Source organism: Apus apus, chromosome 2 (assembly GCF_020740795.1).
Source record: "Apus apus isolate bApuApu2 chromosome 2, bApuApu2.pri.cur, whole genome shotgun sequence".
Classification (NCBI taxonomy): domain Eukaryota; kingdom Metazoa; phylum Chordata; class Aves; order Apodiformes; family Apodidae; genus Apus; species Apus apus.
In genome coordinates this window covers 57,401,243-57,426,624 of record NC_067283.1, presented here as the reverse complement: position 1 = coordinate 57,426,624, position 25,382 = coordinate 57,401,243, and the positions used below count along the sequence as shown (strand labels likewise).

The 25,382-nt window shown below is 38.6% G+C and overlaps 1 protein-coding gene across 2 annotated transcripts in view; it reads left to right on the top strand.

The window, feature by feature from the left end:
* The window catches only part of SLC12A7 (solute carrier family 12 member 7), a 75,764-nt gene that overhangs the window by 13,087 nt on the left and 37,295 nt on the right, over positions 1-25,382 (top strand). For both annotated transcript variants that reach the window (XM_051611484.1, XM_051611485.1), the window contains exons 2-8: positions 7,568-7,662; positions 9,823-9,945; positions 14,884-15,030; positions 15,759-15,813; positions 16,547-16,677; positions 19,261-19,502; positions 21,324-21,535. In XM_051611484.1, coding sequence (XP_051467444.1) covers positions 7,568-7,662; positions 9,823-9,945; positions 14,884-15,030; positions 15,759-15,813; positions 16,547-16,677; positions 19,261-19,502; positions 21,324-21,535 — 1,005 coding nt within the window. The remainder of the gene's footprint in view (positions 1-7,567; positions 7,663-9,822; positions 9,946-14,883; positions 15,031-15,758; positions 15,814-16,546; positions 16,678-19,260; positions 19,503-21,323; positions 21,536-25,382) is intronic.

The window sequence follows — 25,382 nt, the reverse complement described above, 5'->3', positions numbered from 1 at the left end:
GCTACCATAGTTTTAATTAAAAACTGTTATTTTTCAACTGTATCTAGCTAACGAGAACATACTTCAAAGCACATGGACTGTGATTAACAGTTGCCCTTTGAAAGTGTGAAAGGTTAGGACTTCTCTGTGAAGTATTACTCTTCAACTCTGCTCTGCTTTAGATAGCATATGAAGTTAAACATTTCTAGTGGGAAGCAAAACTTTTTAGTTATACACATGTACTTGTTTAGAGAAGAGCTATACCTTATCAGAGTCAAGCTATCTTTTTTTGAGGCTGTGTGGTTCAAAAGTTTTAGATCATTCTCACTTCTTTTAACGCCCCCTGTATTCTTTGACCATATAAAGATAAACTAGTTTTATTTTTCAGATTGATATTAAACTCTTAAAGCATGATAGGAAACATAGATGCTTGGTTTTTTTGGACAAAATGTGTCTGAGTGCAAAAGCAAGTAGGAAGACTTGAATGTGAACAATAATGACAGGCAGTGTGGGACACTGAGGAAGCAGTGAATCTGGAAAGGATTTAAGGGTCAGCCTGGAATAGAATAGCATGAGCTTGGTTTAATGCTGTGGTAAAGAGGGCTAGCCTGATCCTTGGAGTAGGGAGTAGAGAGGTGATGATTACACTTCTGTAAATAGCATGATTGAGGCTGGTATTAGAAGGCTGTGTTTGATTTTAAAATGTTGAACATTCTTTTTGCATTGCTTAAACTGAAGACAATGATGCCACAAAAATCATTAAAGGTAAGGAAATGTTATATGAACTTTCAGTTTTTCAAAAGGAAGCTTGAGATTATTTGGTAAGTATAGTTACCTTCACAGATAGAAAATACTAAGTGCAAATGGTTAAATTTAGAAGATGTAAATTTGGAAGGATGTTACATCTAGAAAATAAATTTAATGGTTTAAAAAGACTGGAATTTAAATAAAAATAAGGAACAATTGGTTTGAGATTTTGTTCTAGTAATTAAAAACGTCTTAATCTTTATAAAGGTAAATTTCTTATTTCAGTGTGGAAAACGTCAAGATATACACTGGTCAAATCTCTATGTTTTTTCAATGTTATAGAGCCTAATGCAGAAACTGATTTCTGCAACCTGTGGAAAGACAGGAAATCAGATTAGATGGTCTAATATTTTTGTCCTTAATCTGTTGAACAGGCATCCTAGTGCAATTTTAGGATCACTTAAAATATAATTTCCTCTGTCTAGCCAAAGCCCTACTCTGCCACTTTTTCGAAGACAGGACATCTGTAACACATTTTTTTTTTTCAAACTCTACCTCTTTTGATTTGGAAGGTGGGGTGCTGGAAAGGAGGGAAAACCAACTAGTGTAGTTCTATGATTTAGAATCATAGAATATGCTGAGTTGCAAGGAACTGATCAGGATCATAGAGTCCAACTCCAGTCCTTCTGTAGGGCACCCCTAGAATCACACCATGTGCCTGAGAGCATCATCCAAATGCTTCATGAACTCAGGCAGGCTGGGTGCTGTGACCACTTCCCTGGGGAGCTTGTTCCAGTGCTTGACCTCTGGGTGAAAAACCTTTTCCTGATATCTAACCTAAACCTCCCCTGATGCAGCTTCCTGGCACTTCCCCGAGTCCTCTCTTTGGTCACAGGGGTGAAGAGATCAGGACCTGCCCCATCTCTTCCCCTTGTGAGGAAGCCACAGACTGCAATGAGGTCACCCCTTAGCCTCCTCTTCTCCAAGCTGAATAATACAAGTGACCCCAGCTGCTCCTCATGAGTCATTCCATGCAGCACTCCAGGCACCAGTGCAGAGTAGAGCAGGACAACCACCTCCCTTGACCAGCTGGCAACGCTCTGCTTGATGCACCCCAGGACATGGTTGCCCCTCCTGGCTGCCAGTGCACACTGCTGGCTCATATTTAGTTTGCCATCAACCAGGACCCCCAGGTCCCTCTCCACTGCACTGCTCTCCAGCCACTTGTTTCTTAGACTGTACTTACCACCAGGGTTGCCCCTTCCCAGGTGCAAAATCAGACACTTGCCCTTGTTAAACTTCATGTGGTTGGTTACTGCCCATCTCTCTAACCTGTTGAGATCTCTCTGCAGGGCCTGCCTGCCCTCAAGGGAGTTGACAGCTCCTTCCAGTTTTGTATCATCAGCAACCATGCTTAGAATTCCTTTGATTCCTGATTCCAAGTCATTGATGAAGATATTGAAGGGGACTGGGCCTAGGATGGAGCCCTGCAGGATCCCACTAGTGACCAGTCACCAGCCTGATGTTACCCCATTAACTATCACTCTTCATGCTTGACCTGTGAGACAGCTGCTCAGCCACTGTATGGTATGCTTGTCCAGCTGCATGCTGGACACTTTGTCCAAGAGAATACTGTGAGAGACAGTATCAAAAGCTTTCCTGAAGTCCAGAAATATTGCATTCACTGGCTTCCCTTGATCAACTAGGTGGGATACCTTGTCATAAAAGGAAACTAAGTTTGATAAGCAGGACTTTCCCTCATGAAGCCGTGCTGGCTGTGCCCAATGACTGCATTGCCCTCCAGGTGTTTTTCAATACCTCCCAGAATAATCCTTTCCATAATTTTAACAGGCACTGAAGTTTGACTGACTGACCTGTAGTTTCCAGGGTCCTCCTTCTTGCCCTTCTTGAATATTGGGACAACACTAGCCAGTTTCCAGACAACTGGGATCTCTCTAGATTCCCAGGACCCTGGAAATTATCTTTATGATTCCAAAAATCATAGAGAGAGGCCTAGTGATCACATCAGCCAGCTCTTTGAGGATTCTCAGATGGATCCCATCAGGCCCCAGACTTGTAGGGATCTAACTGTAGCAGCAGATTTTGCACAAGTTCATGGTCAGCTAAGAGTTGACACTTGTTGCAGTCACGGTCCTCCAGTTCTGGGTGTTGAGGCCCCCTTGCTCCATCATCAGTGTTGAAGACAGAGGCAAAGACTGCATTAAATACCTCTACTTTGTGTGTATCCCTGTTGGTGAGGTGACCATCCTTATCTTGTAGAGGACCCATGTTTTTTCATCAGTGCTAAGGAGGTGGTTTTGCTTGCACTGATTCCTGCACTGATGGTGTCACTAGTGACCGCACAAGTATTTGTGTAGTGAACACAGACACTCATCTGGATTAAAAGTAGCAGTAAGAATAAAAGCAAAAGCAAAACAATGCACTCCCAACTCAGTATTAAGCAGGCATCACTGTTGCATTTTTATTTTAAATACAGGGACGTGAATGGGTGAGTAGTAAGTGTGAGAGAGGAATGAGAGGGCCATTCTTTGGTGTCAAAGGTGGCTTCTGTCTGTTTAAGATGTAAAGATGAGTTCTGTCTTGAACTTTTTAAAGTTGGATCAGCTTAGAAATTTGTAACTGGTAATGTGCCTTAAAGTATTCTACCCTCCAGAGTTTTCAAGGATCACTGCTCTGAAATTTCTGCAGAACCTGAATTCTGTATGTGAGTGCTGTCTTTTGCCTCTATGACCAACACGTGTGATATGCCAACATATCTCTGATGTAAGTTTTATTTGGTGTGTGGAAATGTTAATGAAAAATCATCTGATGGCATTGACAGCTCTAAACTTGAGGCTGGCACAACTATAGGACTGGATGTGATAACCTGTGCATCGGCAACCGGGGGGCTGGGGTCTATGGGAGCGTACATGGCAATAATTTGTGTGAACACTCTGAGTATTACTTCCCAAATTTGAACGTATCTCTTCTCTGCTTGCAGCTCTATATCTTATGTAGAAAGGAAAATGTAAGTCATTTCAGTTTGTTTCCACGTAAATACAGTGCTTGAGTATCTGTAGAAATCAAGAGTAGGTTTTGCGTGTCTCGTCAACACAGAAAATACCAGACAGAGTTCTGGGCAAGGTACATTGGTTATTGCTGGTCTATGACTAAGCACTGACATAGCACATAGCTGTGCTATGGTATGTGAATATTCCACAGCAAATTAAAAATAGTAATAATAATTTTAAAAGTATATATTTGAGGGGGAGAAAACAGTTTTATTCATACAACTTAATCTTTGATCACCTTATGTTGGGTGGAATGGAGTGCCACATCAACAGGTGTTCTTTTTATATGTGTCATAAGACAGAGGAAACATGCTGTAATCAAGCCCATAGGTGTTGTTGTTGGTCTTTTATTTTGCCTTTCTTATGAATCTTTTTATACCCATGGAGGTTCAAGATGGCTGAGATGGGCTACTAATTTAGTCCAGATTAAAAATTTATTTCCTGTAAATCCACAACTTGAATTATTTTCAGAAATCAAGCAACAGTAACTATAGATTTTGGAGTGCTTGAATTGCGGAAGCTTTAATTGGATTCCAGAAGACATATGCTGGTTAGAGGAATGTCTGAAACTACATTGGAAGTTACTATTTTTATTGTTTGCCTAACTCTCCTCCACACCTGAGAAGAGTTTTAGTTGACACAGTTCCAAAGAAGCCTGAGGGAAACGTGATTTAGTCAAGCATTGGAACAGGGCTACCTAGAAAAGTGGTTGAGTCACCATCCCTGAAAGTATTTAAAAGGTGTGCAGTCATGGTGCTTAGGGACATGGTTTAGTGGTGGACCTGACACTGTTACATTAATGGTTGGACTCTGATCTAAAGGGTCTCTTCCAACCTAAATGTTTCTATGATTTTATTATCTTTAGGCTTCCTCATAGAATTCAAGGGAATAGGGTTAAAACATAAAGCTGTAAATGGCTTGAGACTTACTAGTAGAATGAAGTACCTCTTTCTATATTTCCTGTTAACCTCAGTGGAAGGAACCAAAATAGTTTTTCTGTATTTGCACCACTCTGCTTGATGTACCAGAGGTGAGAATTACAGCATTTGTGAAAAGTGTAAATCCTGTCTTTTTGAGTTCTGGTTCTCTAAAGAATCCCTTGTTTTGAAGAAAGGGTGAGCTAGAGATTGTGATAATGACTTATTTTGTTAACCTTACCATAGTTGTTGACTGTGTGTTAAGGTTCTAAAATTAATTATTTGTATTGGATGGTGTAATACATCTCAACTTGAATTACATGTTTGTAAGGCTTGCTGTATTTCCAAGCATATTAAATAAGCAGACTCCCAAATGAGGTATTTTTTTAATTTACAGGCCATATGATTTTGCTGACCTCAATGCTGAAAACTCAAAGAAACTTGTTCACAGGTGATTATAATTGTAGGACTAGTTAACAAACTTAAGACGAGAGAGAGTACTTCTCAGTATACTTTTCTGGTCACTTTTTCAGCATTGATCCTCTTTCAGATAGAGCTAAAATAGATAATGCTGATCATATCATATATACTATAAAAATGCTGTACCAAACATTTTCAAAATACGAGAAGATAACTGCATTAAAGATACAGGAGGCTTCTGAGTCTGTAGTTACAGGAGTTAGAGAGGAGTCTGGTAGTTACAGGCTATTTTGAAGACTAGCTTTAGAAAACTTTTAAATGAGTAGAATATTGGAAACACTGAAAAAAAGGATTCGAAACACAGGAAACATAAATTCTGTGGTTTTCCTTTTGAAATCTTCTAGATGCAATCACTTGTTTGAGTCATTGTGCTCTGAGCTTTTTCCTACTGGGGCAAAGCCAAGTAACTTTATTTAGAAAAGCAACAATATAAAGGAAGACTTCACTGTTCTCCTACGTACAATTTAAAATACTTTATGTTCAATGCTGAGATGCTGATTGTTATCTCCAGAACAGGTAAGACAAACCTATATTCTTTAAGCTCAGAATTGTGATGCACGTATTTTGTTTGGCTGCCCTTCTGATGTTTTGATATCCACTAAAGTAGTAACTCCAGTGACATTACACTCTGTATGAACACAACAATACTTGAAATTCCCCAGCTTACTTTTTGAAGAGCAATCCTTTCTGAAAGGATTAGAGATATCCCAAAGGTAGTACTAATATTTAGCTAATAAGTATAGCTACTGTTTGTCAATAGGCAAGAAAGTCAATTTCAAGGAGTGGAACTAAAAAAAAAAACCCACAATTTTCCAAAAATCTTGGGAAGAAAGTGCAGTATCTTAACTAAGATGTTCTAGTGCTTGTAAAATTAAACAAGATGATAAGAGGAATCATCATACATTTGCTTGGGGACAGAGTTGCTTTTTCTTGTCTATGGAGAAGCTAACTGAACCTTTCTCTAAGTACAATGGAGTTTGTGCCAAACTAGTAAGTTCCATACACTGTGAGACAGCTTGAGGTGCTGATCCATGAGGGAGATTCTTTTGTGTTCACAGTGTTCCTTCTGCTAGCCTTGCATTAAGCATTGTAGGAGGAAGGAGACCTAACCAGGTTGTTGGACTTAAAGCAAAGGAGTACCTATTACAAACTGTAGAGAAACAGAAAAATGAAAGCTGGAGGATATGGATAGAAGGAGATACATTGGATAAGAACAGTGGTTGTGGATTACTTCATCAACAGTTCTTCTCTGGATTGTGTAATTAATTCTAGAGCCCTGTTGGACCATAGCTGTCTCTTACGATAGTATGCTGCTTCTGTGTCACAATACTAGTAAGTATAATGATACTATGGAAATTCTATTGGATAAGAAAGCTATGGAGGGTGGTAGGAAGTCTGTCAGGGATGTAGTTGTTCATCTGCTTTCAATCTTTATTACAGCCAAGATGACACTTTGTGCTGAGTCTGGTGTCCATGTTTGCAAGAGCTTTGTTCTGGGACTTAATGTGGGGAGAAGTGTCCTGGGGAAGGCAGAGTAGAGGGAAAAGAGTACAACTTGTTCTCCAGTTGTTCCTTAATTCTGTAGTGGGGAGAGCGTATGTGCTGCTGCTGTAACTTGTAAATACAAGAGCAAAAACACAGATAGGCCAAGTGGCGTAGGCAGGGACTTACGACTGCTTGGGAACACCAGCGTTATGTCACTACTGGCATGAAAGAGCTTTTGTGTTGCGTGGGCTGGAAGGCAGTGAAAGTGATGCTGTATCTTGTGAGATGTGCCAGAGCAGGTCAGGGGAACTACAGTTTAATGAGATTAATCTTTCAATAAGAAATAGAATGAGATAACATGTTATGGAAGAGTCCCCACAACCTTTACAAAATAATGAATTTTACATTATTTTTTGTTCAGAGTTTTTCTTGGTTTTTTGTTTGTTTGTGTGGTTGTTTTTGTGGGTTTTTGTGTTTTTTTTTTTCATACATGCCTGCCTCAACTATTGGAGTATTTTGGTGGGGTTCACTAAAGTAATGAAGAGTAGGTTAGGGATTTTTTTCTGCTGGTGCCCAGAAGGTTTATTTGAAGTTCTGTTAAGTGAACTAGAAAGATGGGGCAGGAGAGAGGGGAAAGGTCAGTATGTGTATTAAAGAATAGTAAGTAGTAGTTAAGAGGCAGAACGCTATACAAAGATGAGACTGTTAAAGTAAACTTAAATTCTTAAATGTGGATACTGAGTCCATGTGTCAGGGACAATGACAGTGTTTAGCCGCCACCTCCAGCATCATCTAGAACCACCAGCATTTTCTCTTTTCATTTTATGGTGTACCTTGTTGTGGTTTTTTTCCCCCCTATTGTTTCTAATTGTTGTATTTTTCCACCAGGTGATGGGATTGCCAGGGAAAGTAGTCCATTTATTAGCAGTGCAGAGATGGACAGAGGAAATGTGTATGAAGGAAAGAATATGGCTCTCTTTGAGGTAAGTTTAATACCCAAAAAACATATTTCACCTTCAGTTGAGGTTCTGGTGGTAAAACAAAAGCAAGCAAACCCATCTTTTCTTCCTCTCAAATTTTAGTGGGGTTAAAAAATCAGTTCTCATAACTTCTCAGTACTTTGGTCCCATTTCTGTGGAACTGAATGATGTCTAGAGATTTTTTATCCTTCTATGTTAATTGGTATAGGCAAGAACAATACACTTTGGTTTGCACTGATGTGAAGATAGAAATAATCCTTCTTGTGTTTAAATTTTTTGAGTTAGAATCAATAAATTCTTAGTGAAAGCTGCTGAAAGTTAAATTTAGTGGTTTTAATGAAGCAGTATCCAGTTTTAAAAAGATTAGCGAGTATGTTATAGGGGCAAAATACAGACTTCTCTTAAAGCAGCACAAATATAAATTATAAAAGACTTAGTTATTTTGTCCAATTACAGGGTAGAACGTACCATAGATATTTGTAATTTTAAAATAAACATCTACTTTATAACGCAAGTTCAGTGCCTGTATAATTCACTACATGGTTGCAATATATATACTGATATACATTTAAGTGCCACTTTTGCAGTGAAATGGTATTTCTAGTAAAGTTTAACCTAAGTTCTTCTGCTCTAGCAGCATCAACTGATCTTGCTTTGATGCTTGCTGTTAACAATAAAAAAGGTCCTTCCAACATTGATTGTTCAGCCATCTTGCAGTTGTATTCTACCCCCTATTTTCTTGTCATTCTCTTATGGTCTTCTCATTCTCCTCTCTCTTCCTTTCAAATGTCTTTGTGCACAGAACATGATCTTTCAGTTCCCTCTTTCTGAAAGACCCAAATAATGTGTTTTTATTATTTGTCATGATGACTTGGAGATGATTGTGCTGATGATCAAAGTAAGGCTGGCCATTCTCTCCTTGTCATGTACAGAATTTCTTAATTTTTTTTTTGACAGAAACCATGCTAATGGATTTTTGTCACTGAATTTCTCCCCTTCAAACTCTGTTCCATAAAGCAATGTCCAAAACTTCCTGTTGTTCAAACTGGCTGTTGTATTTCTCAGTGTTAATATATTTGCCATAGCTGCTTTTTTGTCCCTAATCTCCTTTATATATAATGCTTGCATCAGTTACTTTGAATAGTGGCTGGTATAAAATCCTCACCTGATGGTATAAGGATGACTGTCTTTGACATGCTGTTACAATGCTTAGCAACTTCATTGCCATAGTTGTTTTACCAGTGAATTTTTTTTGGCAGTGTGTATGTTTCATAGTATGTCTCCTGCAATCTTTTTCTTCTCCAGTTTTCAGTGGACTTGTGGTTAAATTTTTGTATAAACTGTTACAAAGAATCTTCGCTATTGAAACAATGATTATCATGACCTAATGCCTCAGGCAGAGATGCATTAGTTCTTGTCTTTCTGCTTGCAATCCTGATCTTTCACCTTCCTTCCATTATTTGATCCTGCATACTTGATGGAATTGTCTCATTCTGCTTTTCTTGGAATCCTTTTATTGTATAGGCTTCTCCTGGATTTTTTTTTTGTTTTAGCATGTTTTTGTTTTGTGGTAGATTTTTGGCTAAAGAAAGATAGGCTGACTTCTGTGTCAAGTAATATTACATGTGATATGCATATGTGCCTGTATTTTTTACAAATAAATACTTAGAAATAGTATGCATTGTTGCAAATAAAATATGTAAGCCTGCAACAGTAGGCTTGAGAGTGATTCTTAAATACCTTGGTGCTTGAGAGAATCATGTAGGGCCACTCTTTCAATACAAGCCACATGCTGGAAAAACACCCTAAAAGGATTAAAGCCTGCCAGTACAATGCCCTAAAAACTGTATTGTGATAGGAACTGATTTTTTTTTTACAATGAACAGTGGCCTTTCTCTAGATTTCCTTTATATTCCAGCTGTGCAAGCTGCATGTAAGACAAAAGTGAAAGAAATATTGCAAGATAGACATGTACTGTTAAACTTTTTGAAAGGTTTAGAATTGATTTTGGTTGAAAGCTGGCTGGTGTTTTGTCATGCCAAATTTTTTTTAAATGATTTATTTTTAATCAGGGCTGGCCTGTTGAGTGTGTGTTTGAAGAAGCAAAGATTACTTTTTAAAAAAGACTATTAAATAAATTTGGTATTCTTAATATCCCAACAGGAAGAAATGGATAGTAATCCCATGGTGTCATCTCTTCTTAATAAACTGGCAAACTACACTAATCTGACTCAAGGTGTGGTAGAACATGAAGCAGATGAAGACAGCAAGCGAAAGGAAGTCAAGGTAATTAAAATTCTGAAGTTATTGACACGAAACTAGCTCAGAGAGGTGCATTTTTTCAACCTAAAAAGAAAAAATGTGAATGCCTAAAAAATGGAGGGGATTTGTAATACTGCATTTAAAACCAAAGTGTTTGCGGTAAGACTTAGGTTAATTTAGTGTTCTTGCTAGCATGTTTCAGCAAGACCTTGCTATAAAAACCCTATGTAAAACGTTTGCAAAGCTAGGACCTGAAACACAGTGCACCCTGTTTCCTCTCCCTTCTGTCCTTGTATGAGCGTCTACCTCTACTGAGTGTACAGTAGGATTATTTTTCTTTTGTCTAATTTATGGATATATTTTTATGGACTATTTTTTTACCTGAAATTGAAATTTAAATAAAACTTGAGAGGAAGTAGGTCACTCTTTTAAATCCATAAGCATAATTGCTCCTGCTAACATGGTAGCAGCTTTTCTGAGTAGCTCTCATTTCTGTGTGTTGGAGTAAGTATTTTTAAAATTTAATGGACTCATTACAAGGAAACATTTTCTTGCATTCTTGAAAAATATTTTCAATATCGATGCAGGGATGGGGGAGGAAAGGAACAAGGTCCATTTGGTACATCTGTAATCGCACTTGCTAGAAGAAAGCAACTGAATTCTCCAAGGATTACCTGCTGGGTTCCCAAAATGCCTGTCTAGGCCTCTGTAGAAGTGGAATGTATGCAACAATCAGAATCTGCAATGAGATATTGAATTGTTTCCTCTGTGAGCAGGGAGTTGCTTCAGAGGGAGAAACCTTGGATCAAAAACACATGACCTGACAAAGTACAAAAATGCCCAGACAAGGAGGGATTATGAGCTGGAAACTGGTTAAGCATGGCGACCGAAAATAAGGAATTTTTAATAGATACTGGAAAAAGGAGAGTACTGGGAGTCATTTCTCTTTGTGTAGAGAATCTAAAAGAATCTATGGATCATGGAAAGAGGGCCTGGCCACTTGGGAGGAAAATAGGACTGTTGTCAGAGGATGTAGGGAGGCAACTAGGAAAGCTAAGGTCTCCTTGGAACTATACCTTGCTAGTGAGGTCAAAGACAATAGAAAGGGCTTATTCAAACACATTGCAGATAGAACTAACACTAGAGGCAATATAGGCCCACTGCTGAATGAGGTGAGTGCCCTGGTGACAGGGGATATAAAAAAGGCAGAGGTGCTGAATGCCTTCTTTGCCTCTGTCTTTCCTGCTGCAGACTCTCCCCAGGAGCCCCAGATCCCTAAAGCCCCAGAAGTCATCAGAATGAAGGAGGAGTTTGCTTTGGTAGATGAGGATTGGGTTAGGGATGAGTTAAGCAACCTGGACATCCATAAATTGATGGGTCCAGATGGAATACACCCAGAGGTGCTGAGGGAGCTGGGGAGGTCATTGCTCTTCATCACTCTTCATCATCTTTGGTAAGTCATGGGCAACATGAGAGGTGCCTGAGGACTGGAGGATAGCAAATGTCTCTCCAGTCTACAAGAAGGGCAAGAAGGAGGACCCGAGTAACTATAGACCGGTCAGCCTCACCTCCATCCCTGGAAAGGTGATGGAACAACTTGTTCTTGGCACTGTCTCTAGGTATATCAAGGATCAGGGGGTCATTAAGAGCAGTCAACATGGTTTTACCAAGGGGAAGTCATGTTTGACCAACCTTATAGCCTTCTATGAGGAAGTAACTGGGTGGATAGATGATGGTAGGGCAGTAGATGTGGTTTATCTTGATTGCAGTAAAGCATTTGACACTGTCTCCCACAGCATCCTCATAGATAAGCTGAGGAAGTGTGGTCTTGATGGTCAGGTAGTGAGGTGGATCATGAACTGGCTGAAAGGAAGAAGTCAGAGAGTTGTGGTCAATGGGACAGAATCTAGTTGGAGGTCTGTGACTAGTGGAGTCCCTCAGGGGTCGGTACTGGGACCAGTACTATTCAATATTTTCATCAATGACCTGGATGAGGGAAGAGAGTGTACCCTCAGCAAGTTTGCTGGTGACACTAAACTGGGAGGAAGGTCTGACACACCAGAAGGCTGTGCTGCCATTCAGTGGGACCTGGACAGGCTGGAGAGTTGGGCAGGGAGAAATTTGATGAAATTCAGCAAGGGCAAGTGTAGAGACTTGAGAACAACCCCATGTACCAGCACAGGCTGGGGGCTGACCTGCTGGAGAGCAGTGTAGGAGAAAGGGACCTGGGGGTCCTGGTGAAAAGGAGGATGACCATGAGCCAGCAATGTGCCCTTGTGGCTAAGAAGGCCAATGGCATCGTGGGGTGCATTAGAAAGGGTGTGGTTAGTAGGTCAAGGGAGGTTCTCCTCCCCCTCTCTTCTGCCTTGGAGAGACCACATCTGGAGTATTGTGTCCACTTCTGGGCCCCTCAGTTCAGGAAGGACAGGGAACTGCTTGAAAGAGTCCAGTGCAGAGCCACAAAGGTGATGAAGGAAGTGGAACACCTTCCTGATGAGGAAAGGCTGAGGGAGCTGGGTCTCTTTAGCTTGGAGAAGAGGAGTCTGAGGGGTGACCTCACCGAAGTTTACAAATATGTTAAGGGTGAGTGTCAGGAGGATGGAGCCAGGCTTTTTACAGTGATGACCAGTGAAGGGACAAGGGGCAATGGGTACAAACTGGAACATAGGAGGTTCCACGTAAACATCAGAAAAAACTTCTTTACTGTGGGAGTAACAGAGCCCTCGAACAGGCTGCCCAGAGAGATTGTGGAGTCTCCTTCTCTGGAGACATTCAAAACCCTCCTGGACACGTTCCTGTGTGATGTGCTCTGGGTGACCTTGCTCCGGCAGGGGGGTAGGACTAGATGATCTTTCAAGGTCCCTTCCAACCCCTAAGATTCTGTGATTCTGTTTGGAGGCAGCTGTTAAAAGATGGTTTGAAAAGGCAGGTATTGGGTAGTCTAGAAGAGGAACACAATAAAAATAGCAAATGGAAGAGAATAAATAGAAGTCAGGCTTAGTGTAGTCATGTACTAGATCCAGAGCTGTTACAATAAAGTGAGCAGCACTGCATTGATGTTGTCAAATGGAGGGAATTCTTTAGACCAAACACAAATGATCTTTGGAATCCGCTGTGAGTTATGAACCTTAGCAGAGCTTTAGAAAATAATTAATCATTTAGTAAGGAGAAAGGCACAAGTTGTGTTCTATAATTTGGAATGTAATTATAATACAGCCACTGAAGTTTACTACCCAAATCCAGACATATCAGAGGGAAAACTGTTCTGCTGAAATTAGATCCCTACTTACTCAGTTAATAGTCTCCCCAGGGAAGCGGTAGATTCCCTTACAATGGACAGTTTTAAGTCTCAGCTTGACAGGGTGCTGAGCCATCTCATATAGACTATAGTATTACCTAGGAAGGTTGGACCAGATGATCATTGAGGTCCCTTCCAACCTGGCATTCTATGAAGGGGTGCTGCTACTGAGTTCATGTTATAAGCTATGGATAAAGAAGGAGAAACACACAGGAATAAATACAAGTAAATGAGCACATAGCAGAAGAGACAGATATGAAAAGGTGCTTGAAAGTAATGTTAGGACTGGAGCTCACTTGTCTGGAAGAGAGATTTATGGTGTGGTGCCTAAATATTTTTCAGTCGAACCATTTGCATGAGGACCTGACTAGTATAGGAAGTTGGTACCAGGACAATGGGCAAGGGTGAGGAATAAAATCTAGCTGTTCAGCTTTTTACTTACCCTGCATTTATTTGTATGTGGGGTTACTTTTCGTTTGTCTCATTATGCTTCTTTTGCAGCTGTTTCTTCTCATCTGAAGGTACAGCTGGAGATACGAGAAAACCAACACTGGTCGACTTGCACTTTCCTTAGTGTAGTCCCTATCCTTCATCCAGCTGCTGTGCAGAAGTTTTTGTTAATGTGTTAGTCCCTCTGCACTGCCTGGCTCAACAGACACCGTATCCTCATTTGCAGTTAATCTCGTTTGAGCACCATCTGATGGCCTAAAAACACAATTTCAGTGCATGTGTCTTTTTTCTCTTCCGTGTCTGAAATTGAGTGATAGTTCAGTGGTAGCCTGGCAGAATTGCATTTTTAATGGTTTAACTGAAACGATAGCATTGATGTTGCACATGATTATTGCCCAAGATTCTAAAAATAAAGATTATAGTCTAAATGACATCCCATGGTTCAGTAGTATTTGGAAACTTAGTGTTTTCATAATATTTTTTTAACTTGTGAAGCACCAATGCTTATTTATTTACATTTATTGCTTTTTTTTCACAGCCTGAGCTGTGATTTAAGAGCAGTCTCTGCATCTGGAAAACTGCTACTAACTCCTGCTTCTAAGTTGGATATGCCAAGGCCTGATTTCTTAAGTGTAGAAGGCTGGAACTTTAATGAAGCCTGTGTGTATCCTGACCCCTAATGATCATCAGAAAGTAAAAAGGACAAACAAATATACTAAGTTGTGGCATGTTTTGCAACATTTCTTCTTGCCTTATCATAATTCTCTGTCCATTTAAAAACTGAAAAAAAACTTATTGTTGTATATCACTTTGTGGGTCAGCTGCAGGGCAGTTGGTGATCAACTTTTTGCAGCATGTATTTGGTGTTTGACTATGGTAGCAACTTCTCTTCAATGGTAGTCTGTAACTGGTATTTCAGAAGAACATTTGTAAAGCTCTTTAATCAACAGATGAAGAGGCATCCTACCCATATCAAGGTTTCACCCTAATACCTGTGGGACAAGAATATTTGCTATCACAAAGAGTTTTCTGTGTTTCCAGGAATCTTTCTGCAGAAATGCCCTATGAATGTTTGCAAAGCTAGACACTTTGAAGCTAGCATTCAGTTTCACTTGGCATTTCTTCATGGAGCATTTGTGATAAATGTTAGCTGAAGAAAGTGCTTCTGGACTTTGTTTACTGCAAAGGAATTAATGTTCTGACTTTGTTTCCAGGTTCCACGTATGGGCACTTTTATTGGTGTGTACCTGCCCTGTTTGCAAAACATCTTGGGAGTAATTCTTTTCCTACGTTTAACATGGATTGTGGGAACAGCTGGAGTTCTTGAGTCTTTCATCATTGTGTTCATGTGTTGTGCTTGTGTAAGTTAAGCTTTTTCTCTCCTATTGGCCTAATCTTCTGTTACAAGAGTACCACTGCCTTCTAATACGAGCAGCAGAGAGAGATTTTTTCCATAATGAAGTATTGATGCATGAGATACATGGAATATTTACAGATATAAATATATGTGTGTGCACTGTGTGTCACATGTCATTCTAGCCTGTATGGAATTGCTTTTGAGTTGATCACATTAAGCTTTTATTTAAAGTTTCATATGGATATTATTATTATATTGGCTTTTAGCAAGTATTTCATGATTTACGTGGAAATCTGAACGGTTCTACTTTTCACAACTTCAGAACCAACTGAAATATAAACTACAAATAAATCTACAGCATTATGTCCATAAATTAATGTTGTGGAATGTAAGATTGCTGGTAGATTATGTAGTTACAGTAAAGACACTTACTCAGTTTTTCACTATTATTTAATGGGAATAATGAACATTTTATTTTAAGTACATTTGGCTGTCTGTGTTCTTCCAATTCTTTTTATAGACTGTCTTAAACATCTAAATTAACTGAAAAATTTAGTACTTAATTGACACGGATATCCCTAACAGGAGATATGATTACTTTTAGTTGCTCTAACACTTTATTTAAAAAAAAAATAAATTAAAAATTGCTAGTCTAATTTGCACACTTTGTCTCGCTCTGTCTTTCAAAAAGCTCTCAGTATTGTAAATATCCTCTATTTTATTTTTCCACAGACGATGCTAACTGCAATTTCAATGAGTGCGATAGCAACAAATGGTGTAGTTCCAGGTAATAAAGAATTTTATCTTAAAAGCTGAATGGTCAAAATGATGGAAGTTTAAGGCTGGGATAAGAAATAATTGTAGTCTGATATATCAGAAGTAATGCTTTTGTGTTAAGTGCATATTTTGTTTTAACTGATTCATACATGAATTTTTAAGGTGAGATGCAATCTTTTAATGGGACTTCTCTAGAAACTACGAGCTATAGCATGTTTTTTTGGGGGGCAAGGTGAATAATGTATGAGTAGACAAGAAAAATCAATCCCTACCCAACACTTTTAAATAGTACTGAAAAAAATGCATGCAGTGAAAATAATAATAGTTTCATATACAGAAAAGAAAAAGAATACATCTTAGTGAAACAAAGTTTTGTGTTGTCCCCATCTTGTAAAAAAAATATTCTGGACATTTTTTTGATTGTCAGCATTTGAGGTCAGAAACTAAAGATTGACTCACAGCTATTTATACCATTTCTTAATTTACTTTTAGGTTGTTTAGCTTGTGGATTTTTTCCTCTTTTCCCTTATTTTCTGTTCCCCAGAAAATGCACATGGGCGTATTCACTATGTACATTCTAACTACTAGTTGTTATAAACATTTAATACAGTTTTGGTATGAACACTGCAATGGAGATCTATGCAGTAGTTATCTTGATTACATGGATTGAATTATTCAAGTTTTTGTTCTCTAGTGCTGTCCTTAATCTGAAGGGCTGGAATCTTGTTTTGTTAAATTCACAGCTGGAGGCTCTTACTACATGATTTCAAGATCTCTAGGGCCAGAGTTTGGTGGAGCAGTGGGACTCTGTTTCTACTTGGGTACAACCTTTGCAGGAGCAATGTACATTCTTGGTACCATTGAAATTTTATTGGTAAGTAGTAGTTTCTCTTAGGATTAAATGTATTTGGGCTGTTTTAGGAGGTGGCTGAGGAATGTACGTGGCCTAAAATGCATTCTAATTTAGTGGGTTTTAATATCTTGATATTTTATTTTCAGTGTGTCAATAATTAATTATTCTTGCTCTACTTGCTCCTATTTGAAAAAGTTAAAAAAACTGATCAGTGATTAAAAAATAAAGGCTGTTTGATATAAGTTTATTCTACTTAAAGTAGGAAATAATAGAATCTGGTAATGGACTTTTACTAATCTGTGCCAGATGCAATGTATATATTGTCACCTTTGCCTTTTCATTACATATTATGAATATCAGATGTTCCATAAGTTGTGCTTGTGCTACTGTGCACCTACAGAGTTGCAAGAGAAACTGCTGATTTTAGTAACACATACCTAAAATGTTAAATCTGGCAACTACTTTATAGTAAGTAGTCAACACCTCTAGGTGTCTCTTCTGTTGGAAGAACTACTTATTTCTAGGTAAGTGTGGCATAAGTCCTTTTAGACCCTACTTTCTTAAGGTCTAGGAGGACTCCTTTCCTTCCAAATGAAAGTCTGGGGCTTGGCATCAGAGAAGCATTCCTAGGATAACTCACAGAAACTTTTCAGCTCCTGCAGTGCTTGTCACAGCCATGTGCACTGGGGAGAGCTTCTGTGCAATGAATGCTTATGGAGAACATGAAAGGTTTATCTCCTATAAGGCAGGCATTAAGAATCTATCCTACTGCTTCCTTTTCAGACTATTTTCCTTGAAATTTCTTATACATGTAGAGATGCTGTGGAAGACTGCCTCTATGGCAGTGGCCCAGCTACTATGGCTTTGTCTCATCCAGGAGGGGCAAGACACAGGTCAACGTGTCAGACTGTGCAGATGTGTTTAGAATTCCTCCTTGTTACTTACTGTGAGCCACACCATAAATACAAAAAAGCCTGGATTTGAAATTAGAGTCCTCACTGGCTACTGCTAGCTTGTGAGATCTGATCCATATTAACAACACTACCAGCACTGTGCCATGTTGGGTTGGATTTGGTGTGCTGTTCTCCCTACTGAAGTGTCATGCTGGTTTTATGTATTGCTAATAAACATGCATGGGTCCAGCTATGGCATTCAAAGTAAAAAGCCTCCTAGGATGTTATATCTGGCAGAAGATGTGAGAAAAATACCCTGTTATAGCCACAAGTATGGATTGTGATATATATTTTTTTTTTTTAACTTTTTTTTCCTCCACTGGTACATGGGTTATTTGGAGAGGTAGAAATCAGTTGTCTGCCTATGGCTTTTCCCAGCAAAGGCTGTGAACAGCAGGGCAACAAATCACACAAAAACCCCCCTGTCTGGAGTACCTCCACACAGAGCCTGATACCCTTGCTACATCACAAGTAGGATTTTCTAATGACAATATGTAAATCCTCTATCTGTAATAAGTTTTTCATGTTGCTGTTTTTGTTTCCTTTCATGGTGATAGGACAATTCGAATCTCTTCTAGCATTCTAGTAAATAAAAATTTAATTTAAATTAGTTTAATTTGAAGAAAATTCTAGTAAAAAATTGCCTGTGTCTGGTTTTGGATTTTGATTCTGAACATATTTTCTTACATAGCCTCTTGCTCAAAGTTTCTTCCTGCTTTTAGAAGTTAGATTATTTAAGGGTAGTCAGTTTAGCTGTTGTTTTGAAGGAGTGGAGTTGCCTCAAGACTTACTACTCCTCTAGTAGCTGAGCTGAATTTTTTTTTTCTAAAGGTGTTAGAAGAAGGAATAAAGGCTTCTTTATCATGTAGTGTAGTATGCAAATGTCTCGGAACTATAGGTCAGTTTGTCTTTTCATTTGCATTTATCAGTGTAAGTCCTATAAACTGTACTTCCAACTTCCTTTTAGGTAGAACCCAGAAAAAAATTACATGAAATTGAGATCTGTAATAGAATCCTGTTTGAAATTACAGTAGTTTAAATTGTCCAGCTTAGCACAGGACTAAGCTTCGTCATGCTAATCTTAAATTGTGCTGTTGCAACTTCAGATTAAAAATGAAGGTAAACTTGTTAAAAACATGTTTCAAGGTGCAATGTTGAAGCTATCTGAATTTTATGAAATGTAGTGCAGAGACTGTAGTACTGAAAACACTTCTAGGTTTTTTTCATGCTTTTATTTGACTCTTCATATTGTCTCAATCAATGGAATTAGCAACTGCTTCAGATGAACATAAGGGTATAGCTGGTTTGAGCTGTTTTGATTTTTCTTTTAATTGTTGTTAATAGCCCCCATCCTCCCAGGTCCTTACTGGTTTTTTCTGTCTAGCAGAAATAAGAGTTTTAGGAGTCAAAACTCCGAGAAGAAGCTGTATTAAAAACAGTACTTCATTCTCAAAACTTGTTTTTCTTCATTCCTGCTTATCCCTTCTTCCTGTTACTGTTACACTTTCTAAATGCCAGTGTCATCTGCTTGAACTGGCTCGTAAAAGAATAAAACTTGTACAGTAATAGCAGTGTAGATTTTGAAGTTCATTAAATAATTTATCAATAAAATATTTGTTATTACATGTCTGATAATGTGTATCTCTTGCAGACCTACATTTCTCCAAGTGCTGCTATATTTAAAGCAGAAGAGGTTGGAGAGGAAACGGAAGCTATGCTGAACAACATGAGAGTTTATGGAACATGTATTATCATTCTGATGGCCATAGTGGTTTTTGTGGGAGTTAAGTATGTCAACAAACTTGCACTGGTCTTCCTTGCCTGCGTGATTCTTTCCATCATTGCCATATATGCTGGAGTTATTAAGACTGCTTTTGACCCACCTGACTTCCCGTAAGTGCAATATCTAAGTAGTGTGGGTCATTTAGAAAAAATAAAGGTGGAGGGGGGGAATAGCTACTGTAACCAGTTCATGATTTAGACTAAATTTCAAAGTATAAATACACTGATTTTGATGTTAGGTGTGTATCTTGAGGAAATTTTTGAAGCTTCCATTTCTTCCTACTTAAAACAGAGACATTGCAATATTAAACTCACTTGTTTGTTAAGGCTTTTTACCTTCTTGTTAATAAAGTCAAATCCTATTGTTCTCATGCATGGCATATTTCTTCTCAAAGTCTTTAGCTTGTACCTCCCTTAGCTCACTAAGAATTATTTCTTTTGACCAGCTATCAGTATGTGAGTTGATTTTTTGTGTCTTTTTGTGTTTAGAGAGAAAACAAAATTATGCTGCTTAAAATATTAACAGAATAGCCTGGTAACTTTTGTTATAAGTTACCATCTGCTATATAGGACTAAAGTTATCTTCTACTGAATAGTTGTTACAGATACCATAGTACTTTGAAGCATTGATGGTTACATGACAAATTGAGCATTTAAACAGTATATGTGTACTGTAAAAAGACATTTCTTCAGAAAAATGTCAATTTTGAACACCCTTTTTTTTTTTCAACAGAAGACAAACTTTACTTTTGAAGAAACTGTAACTTCCAGTAGGAAGATACTTGATTTTTTAATTAGGTTTGGCTATTGTATAGATGGTAAAATAGTTTACCTCATGATTTTCCCATTGAATCAAACTGGGAGAAGTGTCCATGGGCTGAATCAGCTTACTCTGCTGCTGTAGGGTCACCAAATGAATAGCAATTGAAAAATGCTCCTTTCTGTTAAATCTGCTCAGCTTCCATGTGATGTCATACCCTGAAGCTCTACTGGTGTCCTGTATTCTTCTCAAGGCATCTACTCTTAATTACTATTAGAAATAAGATACTGCACTAGGTCAATATTCTGCTTGGCTTAACATACTTGTTCTAATGCCAATGGTATGTTTTTACTGTTTGCTGTTAGCTTCTTAACTGAGCTCCTTCAGAAGTGTTAGATGTGTACTATGTGTTCTTTGACTTATGTGCTTAACACAAGTGTTTTATTTGATGTTCCTTACTTCTTCTTAGACATCATATATAATTTCATTATAAAGCAAGCCTGGGATGGATATCTCCTATCTTCTGTATAGCTTAGCAAAGAAATGTTCCTAGATCCTGAATATTTTTTGCTGTTAGGAATTTGCTTTTTGAGAATTATTCTGAGTTTTCTACTTTTCTTTTAGTTTTGAATGTTTTAATTACTTCCTGCTATATGGTTCTTTAATTTGTACTCCCATCAATGTGTTTGGATTTTGCTGTTTAACCCTCCTGGATTATTTTCTACCTTTTGGATTTTAATATTTTTGAGGGCTTTCTAAAATACATGTTTGCTAGAAAAGGACATGACAGACTTGCTTAATTTTTGTATTTTCTTGTTCAGAGTCATTGTTATATTAAGTATTACTTCATTTCACTTGTTTCTTGTAGGACTGAATTAATCTGATCTCTGTTACTTAGTGGCCAAACTGCTTGAGTTGATTGTTTTCCAAAGAGTAAATCAGAAGGCAAAATAGTTATTAATGCCTTAAAGTAAAAATGTGTGATTGGTGTTTTAAAGATTATTGATGAAGACTTTATATGCAAAGACTATATACTGTTTTAGTGGATGTAGTATAGGCCAGAAGATAGGTACTGTAAGTAACAGGTTTCTGAAGAAGTCTAATGGACAAAAAAGGGTTTAATGCACAGCACTTTATTGAAGGATCATTGTTTTTATATTTTTTGTTTACAGAATCTGTCTCCTTGGAAACCGTACATTGTCAAAACGCAGCTTTGATGTCTGTGCCAAATTTACTGAAAGCAATAATGAAACACAGACTACAACTCTGTGGCAACTATTCTGTGATAGTCCTTTGCTTAATGCTACATGTGATGACTACTTTAGTCTCAATAACGTAACAGAAATTCAAGGGATTCCAGGAATAATGAGTGGAGTTCTAATTGGTAAGTTGGAAAGCACAGTGACTTAAAAAATTTTTGGACACGTGTGAAAGATTGCAACCTAGAGTATGTTTCTTTCTATAAAGTTTCCATCTGGTTTTAGAAGCTTAATGTCATATGCTTTAATTTGGGGATCACTGAATTTTTACAAGCACTCTTTCAAAAGCCTTGTTCTATCAAAAAAGAAGTAGGAAAATGTTTACCACACCTATTTTTTAAAAAGTGTTTAGCTCTTTTGTATGCCAAATACACTTATTTCAGTAAGCTGTTCATTAATACACTCTCAAACTTTCCTGAGGGAGAGCTTGTTTCCAGTGTACAGGTGATGAACTAGGGAGTGAAGTCCTGTGGTGTGTCCAATGTGGTACTGCAAGTTAGTGATGAGTTTGGAGAAAAGCAGTCTAGCTTCCAGTCTAGGAGATGCTCTACAAAGTATATAGCTTTTCTTCCATTTCCATTCCTGTGCAGTTTTGGCAGCTTGCAGTGCCAGTGGTACTGGGTCATAAGATTCATTTTGAACATGAAGAATGTTTCTGAGGTTGAAATGGATGTTGTGATACTTCTCCCCTGCTTCCCTTTAAAATGAGGTTTGATTTATGTAAATATGCAACAGTACTAGGCAATCACTCCTGCAATAGTACCTCAGTTTAAAACGTCAAATATAAATTGTACAAATAAGTGAAAAGATAGCAATTTAGTTTCAGAGAAGCCTATGCTTCATTTAGTATGTTTAAAAAAAAAAACACCCACTCATTTTCCTCAATGAAAAATGAAATTATTTTTGATTGAAGTTTTTGTTACAAGAAATAAGACTTAGGGTTTGTTCTCTGCAATTTATAATTTACCATACACATTCCTACAACTTTTCCTGAATGTTTTTACATTTTTGCACCAGTTCAGAAGATGGCTGTATGTTCCAATTTTTTGCAACAGAGTAAGCTTTAAACTGCTGTCCTGCTTTTGGAGACTTCAGGCTTTTGGAAAATATGTGCTTTGGTTCTGTTAGCTGATTAACATTTCTTTGAACTAGCACTGCATTTAGCTATTCTAGTTTCACTTAATGCTAAGACCTCATATCAACCATTGCTGAAACCTCAGTGTGAGGGATGCACCTTCTGGTCTTCATTGCTTGAAGCTTTGGTATGCAGTTCAATCAATTGCATTTTGTTCAGTCTGATGTATTTTTTCTTGCACTTCTTTGCAGTTGGCTTTGCTTCTCCAGCTCTGAATAACTGAGTACTACCAAAAAACTTTCTCATCTTGCTACTAGCTCCTTTTTCCAGGCTGTTTGAGTGTAACCAGTGCTTTCCAGTACACCCTGCTGCTGATCTTTTTGGAAACTTATTGGTGGCTTTCCTGTGTTATAAAACTGTATTTACATGAACTCCTATCCTGTTGTTTTTAATCTTTGAACCAAGTTTTTAATCCATGTGAGGAGTCTTCCTCTTACACCATGGGTACTCTAGATTCCTTGAGTGAGGGGTTATTCAAAAGCAGGAAATCCAGGTGGACTGGACTAAGTAGATCACATTTGTTAGTGTTTTCATCAAGAAACTTGAATATTTCTGACAAACATCCTTTACAGGAGCTATGCTAAGAGTTCCACAGTTTCTTAAAACTCAAGAAAAAACTGGGAATATATGCCAGCTTTGTCAGTCAGCAAGTTTGCTGATGACACTAAACTGGGAGGAGGGGCTGACACACCAGAAGGCTGTGCTGCCATTCAGTGAGACCTGGACAGGCTGGAGAGTTGGGCAGGGAGAAACTTGATGAAATTCAACAAGGGCAAGTGTAGAGTCTTGCATCTGGGGAAGGACAACCCCATGTACCAGTACAGGTTGGGGGCTGAGTTGCTGGAGAGCAGTGTAGGAGAAAGGGACCTGGGGTCCTGGTGGACAGGAGGATGACCATGAGTCAGCAATGTGCCCTTGTGGCTAAGAAGGCCAATGGCATCCTGGGGTGTATTAGAAAGGGTGCGGTTAGTAGGTCAAGAGAGGTTCTCCTCCCCATCTATTCTGCCTTGGTGGGGCTGCATCTGGAATATTGTGTCCAGTTCTGGGCCCCTCAGTTCAGGAAGGACAGGGAACTGCTTGAAAGAGCCCAGTGCAGAGCCACAAAGATGATTAAGGGAGTGGAACACCTCCCTTATGAGGAAAGGCTGAGGGAGCTGGGTCTCTTTAGCTTGGAGAAAAGGAGACTGAGGGGTGACCTCATCAATGTTTACAAGGTATGTAAAGGGCGAGTGTCTGGAGGACAGAGCCAGGCTTTTTTCAGTGATGACCAGTGACAGGACAAGGGGCAATGGGTGCAAACTGGAACATAGGAGGTTCCACGTAAACATCAGAAAAAACTTCTTTACTGTGAGTGACAGAGCACTGGAACAGGCTGTCCAGAGAGGTTGTGGAGTCTCCTTCTCTGGAGACTTTCAAAACCCACCTGGGTGTATTGCTGTGTGACCCACTCTGGATGATCCTGCTCTGGCAGGGAGGTTGGACTAATCTTTTGGGATCCCTTCCAACCGCTACCATTCTGTGTGATTCTGCTTCTAACCTTTTTTATTGTTGCTATCAACTGTTCATGTTCAGATGCTGCTAGTTTCCTTTAGTTTCCTTATCTCTCTGAAACTCTCTTAAAGTTTGCCTTATGTTTGTCATGTTTCAGTTGTTGGGTAGCAATACAATTTCAGGTAAGCTCATAATTAGCACCTCAGATCGTTCAGTGTTCTTGGAGGATTCAGGCTGATAACTAATTTTTCTACTATTGGAAAAATGTGCTCTAGTTTTGTTCTGATTAACATTTCTTTGAATTAACGCTACTATAAAAGTGCATTTCACTATCCTGAAAAGTAACCCTTATTCCTCACCCTAATTTTCATTAGGTTTATCACTTTTGGGAGAATGAACATATATAGTGTAACAAAGGTCTCTGTGACATCTTATGAAAGGGGTTTTACCCACTCATGCTGGCATGCACACTTCCACAAATAGAGCTGTGTGCATTGGCTTGCTCAGGCCACTGTCACTTCTGTGTCATACTGTGTCATACTGAATAAAGGATGCAGACTGTTGGGTTCTCATTAAGTGTTTAGTTCTTTTTATCGGCAATGACAAATTGATTTTTGGACTTTCTTTTTATGCTCCATAGGGAGTTGATGTTAATTTGGAGATCTTGTCTTGGTTTCTGTCACTCCTGTAGTCTTTGCAAAGATTCTTGAAATCTACAATCCTCTTGTTTCACTAGCTCCCCTTTATATGGCTTTGGTCATATCTCTAGATCAGTTTGTTCCTCCTCATTTGAATGAACTAACACACACAGCATTCTGTAGCAATTAATACTTTATTTCCTTTTAATCTTTGTTCTGCTGTTTCTTGCATTTCTCAGTCATGCTTACATACAAGCTTAGCAATTGTAAGATTTCTGTTACAAATCTGGATATACATACCCTATCTTTGGCTGCTTACGGCAGTTCAGATTTAACTTCCTGTTGTGCTGAACGTAACCTTCTGCTACTGTGAAGGCTTAAAATACTGTACTTAATTCTCTTAGGTTTCACTAGATAGCTATAAACTGGCAATCAGATCCATCATCTTGGCAGTCCAAGAGAATTTCTTATTTCTGTGGTGTAAAATCCTTTGGCTCTTGGACAGGGAGGGAGAGTATTGTCGTGGTTTGGGCCCAACACGACAACAAAGGAACAGCCCCATGGCCTCTCACTCAACTGCCCCCGACACAGACACACTGGGATGAGGAGGAGAAAGGTCATGGGTTGAGACAAAGGACAAGGAGGGATTGATTAAGGTCCCAGGCAAAACAGACTCAACTTGGGGAAAAATAACAATTTAATTTCACA